Below are 14,322 nucleotides of genomic sequence, written 5' to 3'. Positions count from 1 at the left end.
TTTAATGTCTAGGTGCCCCTTTGGAAGCCCTTTTCACATTGCTAGCTCAGCCATAAGAAGTTACCATGTGTGTTTCTGGTGAGATTGGTTTTTGGGTTAAATGTTTTGATCGGCATTTTAACCATCTTCTGTCTCAACCTGAAGCACAAAGATTTTAAGTTAGTTGATGAGATTTTAAAAATTAGCAAACTATATTTGACAGTCATGATCCGTTTAACAATTGCTTCTTTTGGAATTCTGCACAAATAATTGTTGCACTAATATTTGCAAATTAACAGACGCTAGCATTCATAAAGCACTCTGAATGTAGGAGACCATCTCAACTGGCTTCATATTAATTTAACTGTAATACAGAGGCACTTTGCTCCAAAAGGTCCTTTAGCATTCTCATCAATCTGAGTAAATGTTGCACTGCCTACAACATGCCTTTTTGAATTATTGGAAACATTCCAGTGTTAGGCAGTGCCCCATAAGTGAAAGTTCAAGAAGGAAGAAACGTGTTATTGGCATGCTGTGCAAACAAAGTGCACTATCAATCACAATTACAGATTTTGATCTTTCATTTGATCCTGGCTGTGTATGTGCAACTACCATCTACTTGATACAATTTTTTTTCACAGTAACATCTGCACAAAGTCTTCTTATGGACTGATTGTGATTGCTGAATGAGCCTTTGTTTTATCCCTTCCACTGATAGGAACTTCAACTAGTTTCCGAATAAAATGTCTGTTGGGTAATATGTGCTTAGATTCCTATCTCTAACAAATTTAGGTTCAATTTTAATTTTCTAAATGAAATTTCACAGCTCATGTTGTAAGAAAACTGGGTTTCTGTATGCTGACAAGTACAAGCTGAGGGAGCAGATAATTCGTAATTCCATCTTTTAACTTTTAATAAAGATCTACCTGGAGACCAAACGTCTCACTAGGTCTTGAGATGAATGATGCCTGACTCACTTCCCAAACTGTTGCACATTTAATCCAATTTAGATCTAAATAAATACAATGTACTAACTTTGAGTTGTGTCACCCCTAAGTCATTGAGTGAATTAATTAACTTTTTCATGCTGTATTTTCAGAGAGGATAACGTCCCATGTGGTAACAGACATCGACTGGGCATATGTCACAATTTGTCAAGCTAAGAATATTGTTCCCCTACTTCTCCCATCCCAACACCTCGTCCTTCACCTATCTATAGCTTTGCACCATTGCTTTCTTTCACTATTTCAGAATCACTGCAGTGTTCCTGATTGCAAAATGTGAGGCTGGATGAACACAGCAGGCCAAGCAGCATCTCAGGAGCACAAAAGCTGACGTATTGGGCCTAGAACCTTCATCTGACAGGGGGATGGGGTGAGGGTTCTGGAATAAATAGGGAGAGATGGGGAGGGGGACCAAAGATGGAGAGAAAAGAAGATAGGTGGACAGGAGAGTATAGGTGGGGAGGTGGGGGGGGATAGGTCAGTCCAGGGAAGACGGACAGGTCAAGGAGGTGGGATGAGGTCAGTAGGTAGAAGATGGAGGTGCGGCTTGGGTTGGGAGAAAGGGATGGGTGAGAGGAAGAACAGGTTAGGAGGCAGAGACAGACTGGACTGGTTTTGGGATGCAGTGGGTGGAGGGGAAGAGCTGGGCTGGATGTGTGGTGCAGTGGGGGGAGGGGACGAACTGGGCTGGTTTTGGGATGTGGTGGGGGAAGGGGAGATTTTGAAGCTGGTGAAGTCCACATTGATACCATTGGGCTGCAGGGTTTCCAAGTGGAATATGAGTTGCTGTTCCTGCAACCTTCGGGTGGCATCATTGTGGCACTGCAGGAGGCCCATGATGGACATGTCATCTAAAGAATGGGAGGGGGAGTGGAAATGGTTTGCGACTGGGAGGTGCAGTTGTTTATTGTGAACTGAGCGGAGGTATTCTGCAAAGCGGTCCCCAAGCCTCCTCTTGGTTTCCCCAATGTAGAGGAAGCTACACCGGGTACAATGGATACAGTATACCACATTGGCAGATGTGCAGGTGAACCTCTGCTTAATATGGAAAGTCATCTTGGGGCCTGGGATTGGGGTGAGGGAGGAGGTGTGGGGGCAAGTGTAGCATTTCCTGCGGTTGCAGGGGAAGGTGCCGGGTGTGGTGGGGTTGGAGGGCAGTGTAGAGCGAACAAGGGAGTCACGGAGAGAGTGGTCTCTCCAGAAAGCAGACAAGGGTGGGGATGGAAAAATGTCTTGGGTGGTGGGGTCGGATTGTAGATGGCCGAAGTGTCGGAGGATGATACGTTGTATACGGAGGTTGGTGGGATTGTGGGTGAGAACGAGGGGGATCTTCTTTGGGCGGTTGTGGCGGGGGCGGGGTGTGAGGGATGTGATGCGTGAAATGCGGGAGACGCAGTCAAGGGCGTTCTTGGGGATCGCTTTGCAGAACACCTCCACTCGGTTCACAATAAACAACTGCACCTCCCAGTCGCAAACCATTTCCACTCCCCCTCCCATTCTTTAGATGACATGTCCATCATGGGCCTCCTGCAGTGCCACAATGATGCCACCCGAAGGTTGCAGGAACAGCAACTCATATTCCACTTGGAAACCCTGCAGCCCAATGGTATCAATGTGGACTTAACCAGCTTCAAAATCTCCCCTTCCCCCACCGCATCCCAAAACCAGCCCAGTTTGTCCCTTCCCCCCACTGCACCACACAACCAGCCCAGCTCTTCCCCTCCACCCACTGCATCCCAAAATCAGTCCAGCCTGTCTCTGCCTCCCTAACCTGTTCTTCCTCTCACCCATCCCTTCCTCTCACCTCAAGCCGCACCTCCATTTCCTACCTACTAACCTCATCCCACCTACTTGACCTGTCCGTCCTCCCTGGACTGACCAATCCCCTCCCTACCTATACTCTCCTCTCCACCTATCTTCTTTTCTCTCCATCTTTGGTCCGCCTCCCTCTCTCTCTCTATTTATTCCAGAACCCTCACCCCATCCCCTTCTCTGATGAAGGGTCTAGGCTCGAAACGTCAGCTTTTGTGCTCCTGAGATGCTGCTGGGCCTGCTGTGTTCATCCAGCCTCACATTTTGTTATCTTGGATTCTCCAGCATCTGCAGTTCCCATTATCAGTGTTCCTGATTGCATCTTTTTCACCTTAAATTCATACTGCAGTATTTTTACAACTCTTGTTCCCCTGCACTTCACAACTTATACACAACTTCAGTAGATGTATACTCTAAACTGTTCACAATGATGACATCAATATGCTCCGTTCTTTTTAGCCGAGTTTTCCATCAACTCCTCGAAGGAGTCTGTCATTGAACAAGTAAAGTTGACCTGCGTTCGCTTTCCCGATTGGAAGAAAATGGCCACTTAATAAGAGCAGGAAGAGAGTTACAGCCTGACAACTGATAACATGGGAAGAAATGCTGCTCAGTTCTTTTTCATAACTTATCCCAATTTTTTTCCTCCTTACTTTTATATCACAAAATATGAAACACTGTATAAGAAATTGCAGCTAGTTCAACAGTCACTCATCCCTCTTTGCTCCCCATGCTCTAAAAGCTAACCTTTGTCCCTCTCATTTACTCAGCAATTTAATATATGGAGATACCTTCTTAATTTCTGTGCAACAAAAGGTTAATCCTTCAATAGTTACTGAGTATGTACATAGGAAGTTATGCCTTATTAACATCATTAGCACATGTTAATAAGGGCAATGTGAGAAAAGGGTATAGACTCAATCACATGTGTAGTCATACTGTATATGGTTACAAGGAAGTGAGTAAAGGTTGCTACAAAAAAGCCTTTGCTACCAGTCAGAGCTCTTCAAAAGAGTAAGAACTCATTACCTCCTGAAGCACAGTCAAACAATACTAGAGTTTCAATGGGAACGGATCAGATTTCACTTAATGTCAACTGCAGAAGCGTTAGATTAGATTGGGCACGAAGCATTGTTTAGGAGCATTAAGCACAGGAGTCTCCCAATCAGCCTGTCAAATCTGAACAACTATTTAATATGCTCATGTCTGATCAAATACTTCAACACCTTTTACCATCCTATCCTCATAACTTTAATACGATTGCTAATAAAAATTTATCAACCTCGACTTTAAATATACTCAATATCTGAGTTCCCACAGCTCAATGTGTTTGAAACTTCCAAAGATTCACAATCTCTGAGCATAATGAACGGGTTAGGGAGGCAGGGATGAGCTGGGCTGGTTTTGGGATGCAGTAGGGGGAGGGGAGATTTTCCCCTCCTCCTAACATATCCCCTCCTCCCACCTCAAGCCGCACCTCCATTTCCTCCCTACTAACCTCATCCTGCCCCCTTGACCTGTCCGTCCTCCCCGGACTGACCTATCCCCTCCCTACCTCCCCACCTCCCCACCTACACTCTCCTCTGCAGGCTCCATCCCCGCCCCTTTAACTCGTCTGTCTCCGCTCCACCTATCTTCTCCTCTATCCATCTTCGGTCTGCCTCCCCCTCTCTCCCTATTTATTTCAGAACACTTTCCCCAGCCCCCTTTTCAGATGAAGGGTCTAGGCCCAAAATGTCAGCCTTCCTGCTCCTCTGATGCTGCTTGGCCTGCTGTGTTAATCCAGCTCTACACCTTGTTATCTCAGATTCTCCAGCATCAGCAGTTCCTATTATCTCCTCATATTGGTCCTACTGACGTTCCCTTTATTTTCAAACTGTTCTTCCTGGTTCTAGATTCTCCAACAATGTGAAACATCTTACCTGCATCTACTCTGTCTGTATTTTTAAGAAATTTGTAGGTTTCATTTGGATCACATCTCATTCTTTGAGGCTGAGTTTGCATAATCTCTCTTCGTAGGGTGATCCCACCAGACTGGGATCAAGCCTGGTGAATCTCTATGGCATTCCTTCTATGGCAATAAAATCTTCCCAAAGATAAGGAGATAAAAACTTTAGAGACTTACTAAACACTGAAGGCTAACATGTACATACAGCAAGCTTGTTAGGAAAACTAATGAAATATTAACCTTTGTTGCAAGAGGACTTGAATACAGCAGTAATGAAGTCTTGCTTCAGCTGTATAGAAGCTTATTTAGACTGTACATGGAGCACTGTGTGCTGTTTTGGTCTGTTCACAACGCACATTCCTCTTTAGCTTTGTACCATCAGCAAATCTAGAAATATTACATTTAGCCTTCCACTTCAAAATCATTGATATATATTTTGAATAACTGCACACCAATTACTGAACCTTGTGGTATTTCACGAGTCACAGTCTGCCAATATAAGGATGATCCATTTATTTCTATTTTATGTTATGTCTGTTGGTCAATCCTTTAGCCCATGTCAAGACATTATCTCCTATTCCATATGCATTAACTTTGGAATCAACCTCTTGTGGGCTTTCTTACATGAGGTTCTTCTGAAAATGTAAATATACTGCATCCATGGACTCCCTTTTCCATTTATGTCAGTAACATTCTCAAAAACCTCCAACAAGTTTGTCATACACAATTTTCATTTGCAGCCCATGCTGACTATTCCCAATAAGGGGAGGTAATGGGGTAGCATTATTATGACAACAACTGTATTGATCAGATCAGTTAATGTTCTGGGAACCCAGGATCAAATTCTGTCAGATAGTGGAATTTGAATTAGTATAAGTTTGTAATTGATAGTCAAAAGATGACCCTGTTGATTGTACGGAAAAACCTATCTGGGTTATTAATGTTCTTTTGGGAAAGAAATCAACAGATCTGCCCTACATGTTACTCCAGACTAACAGCAATGTGATTGACTCTTATTTGTATTTTGAAATAGGCCTGAAAGTTATGCCATAGTATCAATCACCGGAAAGTCTCAAAAAAGAAATGAAACCAGATGGACTACCTGACATTGACCTAGGCACTGGAAATGACAATAGCCCTGTTGATCCAGCAAAGCCATGGAATCATAGAATCCCTAAAGTGCAGAAACACGCCATTTGGCAGAGCGAGTCTGCACCAATCCTCCAAAGAGCATGTCACCCAAACCCAACCCCCTACTCCATACCCATAACCCTGTATTTCCCATGGCTAATCTACCTAGCCTGCACATCCTGGAAATGACGGTGCATTTTTTAGCAAGGTTAATGCACATAATCTGCACATCCTCGGACTCTGGGAGGAAACTGAAGCACTCAGAGGAAACCCACACAGACACAGGGAGAATGTGCAAAGTCCTTCTTACTAACAACTGACGCTGGTGATGAAATTGGGAGACCTCTCTCGTTGATTAGTGAAGCAACAGCCTGGCATAGATGCTTTCATGGAATCATACCTCACAATGTCCCAGACACCACAAATCACCAAACCTGGAAATGTCCTATCCCACCAGCAGATCAGATGCAGCAGAGGTGGTGGAAAGTTAGGGGATAGTTGCCCAGGGATTCCTCAGCTTTGACTCTGGACACTGTGAAACCTCATGGCTTCAGGTTAAACTTGGGCAAGGAAACTTCCTGCTGATTACCACATAACATAATCCCTCATCTAATGAATCAGTGCTCCTCCACGTTGCACAACAATTGGAGGAACCACTGGGAGCAACAAGTGTGCAGACTGTTTTTTTTTTGGCAATTTCGATATCCATCACCAAGGATAGTTCAATAGCCGCATTACTGATTGAGCTGGTTGAGTCATAAAGGACATTGGTGCAAGGCTGGGTCTGTTGTAAGTGTTGAGAGAACTAACAAGTGGGACCATTTTCATTCCAGAAGACTAAATCCAAAATGTCCTCCAGTCTAGTCTTTAATGAGGTACTCTTGAAAACCATCCCTAATGCCAGAAACTTGTCTTCCAATTGGATATCAACTGTTCAATTGGCTTACCCAGTCTACGTGCAGATTGAAGTCATCCGCGACTGCTGTGTTGCCCAAGCTACAAGCTTCTTTCATCTCCTGATTAATCCCATGCCCACACTACACTGTTTTTTGGTGGTCAATGAATGCCTGCTGCTCCTTGCTGTTTATTAGCTCCACCTCCCTTACTAATGTACTGATCACATTCTTTATCATCAGTGCAAATCCACCTCCTTTTCCTTCTGATCCATCCTTTTCAAACATTGAATATTCTTGAATATTGAGTTCCCAGTCCTGGTCACCACTATAATCATCATCCTGCAGAGGCAATTCGATCATACCTGTGTCTTGGTTTTGGCGTACATTATCGACATTGTTGGGAATGCTGTGTACATTCAGATAGAATTCCCCTCATTTTATCTTTTTGATATCATTCTGCACTTTGAAGCATGGCTTCCAGTTTCTCATGTCTTCCAGTCTCCCTAGCAGCTTTTCTCCTTCCTAATACCAGGTTATTTCCCTTCAAATTTTGGATACATCTCAGATTCTCAGCTCCTTGTCAAATTAGTTTAAAGCAACCTCAATAAGCTTAGCTTTTTACAGGTCAAACTAGAATAAGGATCATCGCAACATGAACCACTGGGAACAAGGAGACAGGAGCTAGAACAGGAGCAAAGAAAGTCACAGAAGGTAATTTGCTACAGAGATTTGCTTTAAAAGACCCCAATCTTGCCTTCAAGTCTCCTGGAGACAACAGACAGGTTGGTGAGTTTGCACCATGATAAGGTAGATTGTTTTGTCCCTGAGAAGTGGGTCTGATAGCATCAAATCTCTAGGCCGGCATTATTCTGTTCCACTTGGTATTATCAGAGCTTATTTAGAGATTATGGTTTCCCTTAATGGAAAACGATGACTGTAGTATCAACACAGATTCTTCTAGTGCTGTTAACCTACATGTTTTATGGTTCTAATTAGTGCATAAGCCTTTAGTTTAGGGGAATTAATAGCCACAGTATATGGAAATAATCCAAGGCCTGAAGTCTGACTTATTGTAAGGGGAATTCATCCACAAACCTCAAAAAACAGACTGTAGCAATTTACAGGGCTCTGGGTTTCTACAAACTAATCCTGAAAATAAACTTAAATCTAAATAATTCAGCAAAAGATGTATGCTAGTAAATTGGTCAAATAAACAGGAATAAAACTGTGGCATTAGCTCCTCAAAAGCAGAATTCATAGAAACAATACTTTAAAAAAAAACAAGTCTTAGTATAGATTTATTTTCTGTGATCTTATAGACACTTATAGCAAATAACAAGTATAAAGGTATCAACCTCCTCGTCCTCATGAACAACTGTTACTTTGTAAGTCTTTTCATAATTAAACTAGTTTTAGTGCTATTTAAAATCAAGATAGTAGCAAATTTTTACACTTCCATACCTGATCGATTTCCCCTGTGGTCAGCCTTTGGTCCAATGCCACTGTCACTATTCATTCTGGTCCATCTAGTTAGTGACTCCTGATCGATGGACCAGTTACAGAAGTCAGCCTCAAAGTCACATTTTTCACATGAAAAGCCTTATCAAAGAAAGAAAATGTTAATAATCTAAAACAATGTACATGAACACTACGACTCATTAATTATAAAAAAATGCTGAATAAACTCAACAGGTCCATCAGCATCTGTAGGGAACTGAAAATGATTGTTTTGATGCTGTTGATGAAGGAGAGGAGGAGTGAATGAAAGAGATTGTGAGGGTATCAAAACCAAAAGTCAAACAGAATGCACATGGTAGTAAAAGATTGATAGAGATGTAAAATGATAGGTGTGAGAAGGAGAAAAACAGCACTCAACACTGGAGCCAAGGATATGTCCTCAGCCCCCTACTGTACTCCCAGTGCATCCACAACCGTGTTGCCAAATTCTGAAGGAACACCATCTATGAGTTCGCCGACATCGCCATCGTAGTAGGACAGATACCTAACAGCGACAAGTCAAAATACAGAAGGGAGATAGAGGGCTTGGTGATGTGGTGCAATGAGAACAACTTCTTTCTCAATGTCGATAAAATTAAAGAATTGATCATTGACTTCAGAAAGAAAAGAGGAGAACATGCCCCCCCATCTACGTCATTGGAGCTGACGTTGAGAAGGTGGAGAGTGTCAAGTTCCTCAGAGTAACGATAACCAACCACCTGTCCTTGGCTTCCCACATAGATACAACAGTAAAGAAGGCAACAACAAAGCCTCTTCTTCCTCAGGTGTCTCAGGAAATTTGATATGTCCATAAGGTCCCACACCAACTCCTACAAATGCACCATTAAAAGCACACTGTCTGGGTGCATAATGGCCTGGTACAGCAATGGCTCTACCCAGGACAGTAAGAAATTACAGAAGATTGTGTGCACAGCCCAGACCATTGGGAAGCCAACCTTCTATCCATGGACTCCGCCTACACGCTCACTGCAGCAGAAAACTGCCAACATCATCAAAGACACATTGCACTCCTGTAATGATCTCCTACAACCTCTTCCATCAGGCAGAAGATACAGAAGCCTGAGCACAAACATGAGCAGGTTCAGGAACAGCTTTTTTCCGGCTGTTATCAGACTGATGAATAGACTCTCTAGCCCCATATAGTGCTGATCTTGTTAATGTTGATCTCACCTAACACACACCCTCTGCAAGCTAATCTGTTTGTCTCTGTTTAAGTTTTTTACAGCATCCGATCTGCACATCCTTGCTTACTATGATCTGCCTGTACTACTCGTAAACAAAGCTTGGCACTGTACTTTGACAAATAATCTGACCATAAATCAATCAACCAACCAATTAAAATGGGCCCCCTCTTCTGAGAGTAAAGCCAATGAGACAATAATGAGACATAGCTTGAGTTTGGGTGGGGTGATATCTGGAGGACAGGGGTCATGTTCCTTGGACTGTTCTTAGTTTTGATTACAATCCCCTACTCCACCCTTGGCCATGGCCTGTTTGTGTTTCATTGCCTTTACTCTCAGTAGACTTGATTTTCTCCTTTCCATAATAATTTTTTACACCCATTTTACATCTCTATCTCTTTACCACCATTAACATTCTTTTTGTCTTTTGCCAAACCAAACCCTCACCATCTTTTTCATTCACTCCTCCTCCTCTTTGTCAACAGCATCAAAATAATCACTTTCCAGTCCCTTTCAGTTCTGAAGAAGAATCGGTCAATTTGAACAATTCACTCTGCTTCTCTTGTTTCTCTCCCCACAGATGCTGGCAGATCTGTTGAGTTTCACCCGCACTTTTTGTTTTTGTTTCAGATTTCCAGCATCCACAGTTCTTTGTCTTACTGTATTGACAACTTACCTTTGCTGCAATAACTAACAATAATAATTTACCTTTATTGTCTATAATTAACATTTCTAACTTTCTTTCAGTATTTATTACTGATGTTGATGACACATATCTTCCGAATTCAAAATGCCAAGAACGTCATCACAGCCTGCGTTCTACTCCCAGTTGGGGAAAGTGGATTTATTGGGGTGGCACAGTGGCATAATGGTTAGCACTGTTGCATCCATGCCAGGGACAAAGGTTCAATTCCACCCTCAGGCGACTGTCTGTGCGGAGTTTGCGTGCTCTCCCCGTGTCTGCGTGGGTTACCTCTGGGTGCTGCATTTTCCCCCCACTGCCCAAAGATGTACAGTTTATGTGTACTGAACATGCTGAAAATTACATTGTAGTGTCCAGGGATGAGCTGGCTAGTTGTTTTAGCCATTGGAAATGTGAGATTGCAGGGGTAGTTTGGGGGGGGGGGGGTGCCTGGGTCTGTTTGGGATGCTCTTAGGAGGGTCAGTGTAGACCCAATATGACAGGTGTGTAATAGCATCTCTGAACAGATTGATTAGAACACATTCGTCTCCATGACATGTTGTGGCATTCATGAGCCAGCCAGGAACAGCTGCAATGACATGGTTGTGCACCAGCATAATTATAAAATGATCTACTTAGCAAGACTATAAGGCTCACGGTTCACAGATGTAGCTTGGAACTCCACTGAAGCATGCATTGATGGAGAGTTTGTAAATGGTGTAGGAGTCAACAGCTTTGGTAAAATCAGATTGCAAAGTCTTCATGGAATAGATTAAATATCTATTTTGCAACAGCAGTGCAAGCATTAAATGTTAAAAGACACTAATATGTGACACAGTAATAAAAAGCGTGAGCTCTCTATTCATTCAGAGGACACAAAGCACACTGAAAGAGGAAGCATCATGTTCTCACTTGCATACACCAGAGGTTTTGGGATAAAAGCCAATGTTTCAATACACTTCTAATTACCTTTTAAAATGTATGTGAATAGCTTAGACATGGATGTCTGGAAGCAGCAGCCAAAGACATATTCAGTTGACTAGCTTTACAAAGAGACTGAAATAAGAATTTTCCAAGAGAAATGAAACACTACAATTTGCCAAAAGTGATGAATGTGAGGCACTTGATGAGGAAGTGATGATTTAGAGAGAGGTCTGATCAGACACCATCTGGGTTCCTACATTGGATCCAGGATATCAAACCTCAGGGAAGATACATTAATGTTCAAAGGATTATCAAAGAGTTGAATTAAAAAAACAAGTTGCATCAGCTTGAATAGTACTCTGTTGAACTCAGAAAGTTTACCTAATTGAGCTGTTCAAAATGACTAATGGATTGACTACAGTCAGTACAGGGAAACCATTTCTTTGGAGGATATATTCAGAATAAAGGCATATTATGGAAGATTTTCCTTTGTATTCGTCTAAGTGTGGGTTAGGTACTCTCTATTTGAGAGACCTCCCTCATCCCACCAGTGAGAAGTGACCAAGTGCCAATGAGGTGACCCAGCTGACTTTTCAAACAGAGATGCCCCACTTCATCTGAGGGCTATCGGTTCATTTGAGGGCAACGGCCACTTAGTACAGCAGTAAAGCATAGAAAGCCTGTGTTACTAGATAAGTAGCAGTGCAGCAGACTCTGTGTTTTTATTTGCAGTGGGGTGGCAGGGTGAGGGATAATGGGTAAGAGTGAGAGTGATGTCAGGCCAGTTGGAGGCATGGTTAGGGGTCAAGGCCAACCTGATAGGCAGGTTGCCCCATTTTCCCAATTGGTAAGGCTGCCATTTTTCTCGCTAGCCAGAAAGAAGGTTAATTGGGTCAGTGTAGGTTGAGGCCTTTAAGTGGTCATTGTTTAACCATTTCAACCTTGTAATTTGGTGCTGAGTTGGAAAGATCAATAATGGAATTCCCAGCCAGAAATTAATTGCTGAGGTGAAGGAAAGAGGCCGGTTATCTTTGTGCCAACCCACCAGATTATTTACCTTCCCTCCATCTTCCCATCACTTCTCATAAAGGGAAAATCCTGCCAAAAATCTTTAAATTAGCGCTAGAGAGAAAATACTTATCCATAGATTGTTGGTAGAAAAAAATGAATAATTCTCCCCTAAAAGGCAACAGCTACTTATTTAATTGAATCTTTGACAAAGATAGAGGCCTATCTTACTTTCTTTGGCTAAGTGTCAGTTGCGTTGAGTTTTTGGGAAGGAATCTTGCTGTGAGGCTGAGTGGGATTTTGCACTGTATTTTACCAAACTTGCCTCGTTAACTATCTACCCCAATCCTATGGCACTTTTGTGTTAGATGTGATTAGATTCCCTACAGTGTGGAAACAGGCCCTTTGGCCCAACACACTGCCCCTTGAAGCATTCCACCCAGACCCATCCTCCTACAACCCACACACCCCTGAACACTACAGACAAATTAGCCTGGCCATTCTACCTAGCCTGCACATCTTTGGACTGTGGGAGGAAACCCACGCAGACACGGGGAGAATGTGCAAACTCCACACAGACAGTTGCCTGAGGCTGGAATTGAACCTGAGTCCCTGGTGCTGTGTGGCTGCAGTGCTAACCTAATTGAGTGCAGCCCCATTCTAGTGTTATCACACAACATACTAGGAACTCATCACTCTTCAGATGTCTGCTGCACTGTATTTGAAAGACCATAGTGTACCCGGACAAATACTGACTTTCCAAAGATTCCTTGCTCAGTTCAGAATCTGAACATATTACTCAGGGGAAGATGGCCACTCACTTCTCTGTTAGGGACCTGAAGGGACGCGATCTTATTGGAGGGCAGGCCATGCAATCAGACTTTAGCAGCCATGTCCAAAGTTGCCACTTCACCTGAAGGTGTCTCAATGGTTTGAAGAACAGCTAGCACTGCCATATGGAGGTCACTCAAATCCTCCCTTTTCCTCATTCCAAAAGAAGCCAGTTCACAACAGAGCAGAAAGGAAGATGGGGGAGAGTGTGGCATTCGACTCCTCATTCCCTAACCTCAGGCCAAGATATCTTCTCACTCTGTTGTCTGGAAGATACCACTAGTACATCCACCATCACTGCTGTGAAATGGCCAGCTTCCCCAGAAGCCACCTTCTCAACTTCTGAGGACAAGAGTGCCGAGGCCTCAAGGGCAGCATTTGCAAAGCTGTGCCCTACACACTCACAGGCCAGATATTAGACTTCTTGTCTGATTCCGTCACAAATGTTATAATAGCCTATTTTGCTCAAATCACTATAATACTCCAGCATATGTGTAATAGAATGCTAGGGTATCAAGAGAAATGCAATGAAGACAGGTCAATAAACTTGATGCATTGATCAGCCATGATGTGATTGAATAACAGGACAAACTGGGGAAGGGTTTTGGAGAGGGGGCTAAAGTGCCTCATTCTATTCCTGGTTTTCTATGGCATTTATGGCAATGATGTAAGATTGACAGCAAAGAGTGATGTATGCCTAAATAACTGTGTACATAATAAAAAAAAACAACAACACAAATGTTGGCAAAAACATTATGTTGTTTCGGCAGCAAGGTCATCCACAATGTCAGAGAGTTTTCACTGCAGGCTTATATTGCCAGTGAACATACTTCAGTATACCCATGCTTGCAGAAGCAGATGGGAGTATGAAGATTCAAGCAGCTACAGACTGATGGTGGCATATAAAAGGACACAGCCTTACCTATTTCACAGAATCTGTAGTGGAGGTTATTAACAAAGTGGTCTTACAGTGGATGAGGAAATGAAAGGTGAAGAATCAGCAAACGACATTGCTTTTGCTATTAACACATTACATTGCAAACTGTAATAGTGCCAAGCCCTTGACAACAATCATCCTGCTTCAACAGTTTGGTAAGAAAGCATACTCACTCATCAAGTATAATTTTCTCTTTATATAATCTTCCAGGACCCTGAACCCAGTCACCTGATTGTAGGTCAACATTGGGTGGGTGGCTGGTTGTTCTTGATTCTGACTTCCTGAGGATAACTTTTAAATGAAAGGCAGGAGGCATTTGACAACGTTCTGCACAATAGATTTGTGAGAAAAGTTAGAGCTTAGTGAATACAACAGGCACTTGGATATAAAACTGGCTGATAGGCAGGGAACAGAGACCCACAGTGAAAGATTGTCTCTGGGCTGAAAGTATGCTTATAGAAGAGTTCCTTA

General features: G+C 42.8%; 1 protein-coding gene across 4 annotated transcripts in view; it reads right to left on the bottom strand.

Annotated features, from left to right (window-relative positions):
• Nucleotides 1-14,322, bottom strand: part of malrd1 (MAM and LDL receptor class A domain containing 1) — a 414,264-nt gene that overhangs the window by 383,779 nt on the left and 16,163 nt on the right. For 3 of the 4 annotated variants that reach the window (XM_048551253.2, XM_059638768.1, XM_059638771.1), the window contains exon 2: nt 8,232-8,369. In XM_048551253.2, coding sequence (XP_048407210.2) covers nt 8,232-8,369 — 138 coding nt within the window. Of the gene's footprint in view, nt 1-4,717; nt 4,801-8,231; nt 8,370-14,322 lie in introns of those variants that run through there. The other variant, XM_059638773.1, reaches the window with a different exon arrangement.

This window comes from Stegostoma tigrinum, chromosome 2 (assembly GCF_030684315.1).
Source record: "Stegostoma tigrinum isolate sSteTig4 chromosome 2, sSteTig4.hap1, whole genome shotgun sequence".
Classification (NCBI taxonomy): domain Eukaryota; kingdom Metazoa; phylum Chordata; class Chondrichthyes; order Orectolobiformes; family Stegostomatidae; genus Stegostoma; species Stegostoma tigrinum.
This window is presented reverse-complemented; position numbering and strand designations above follow the sequence as displayed.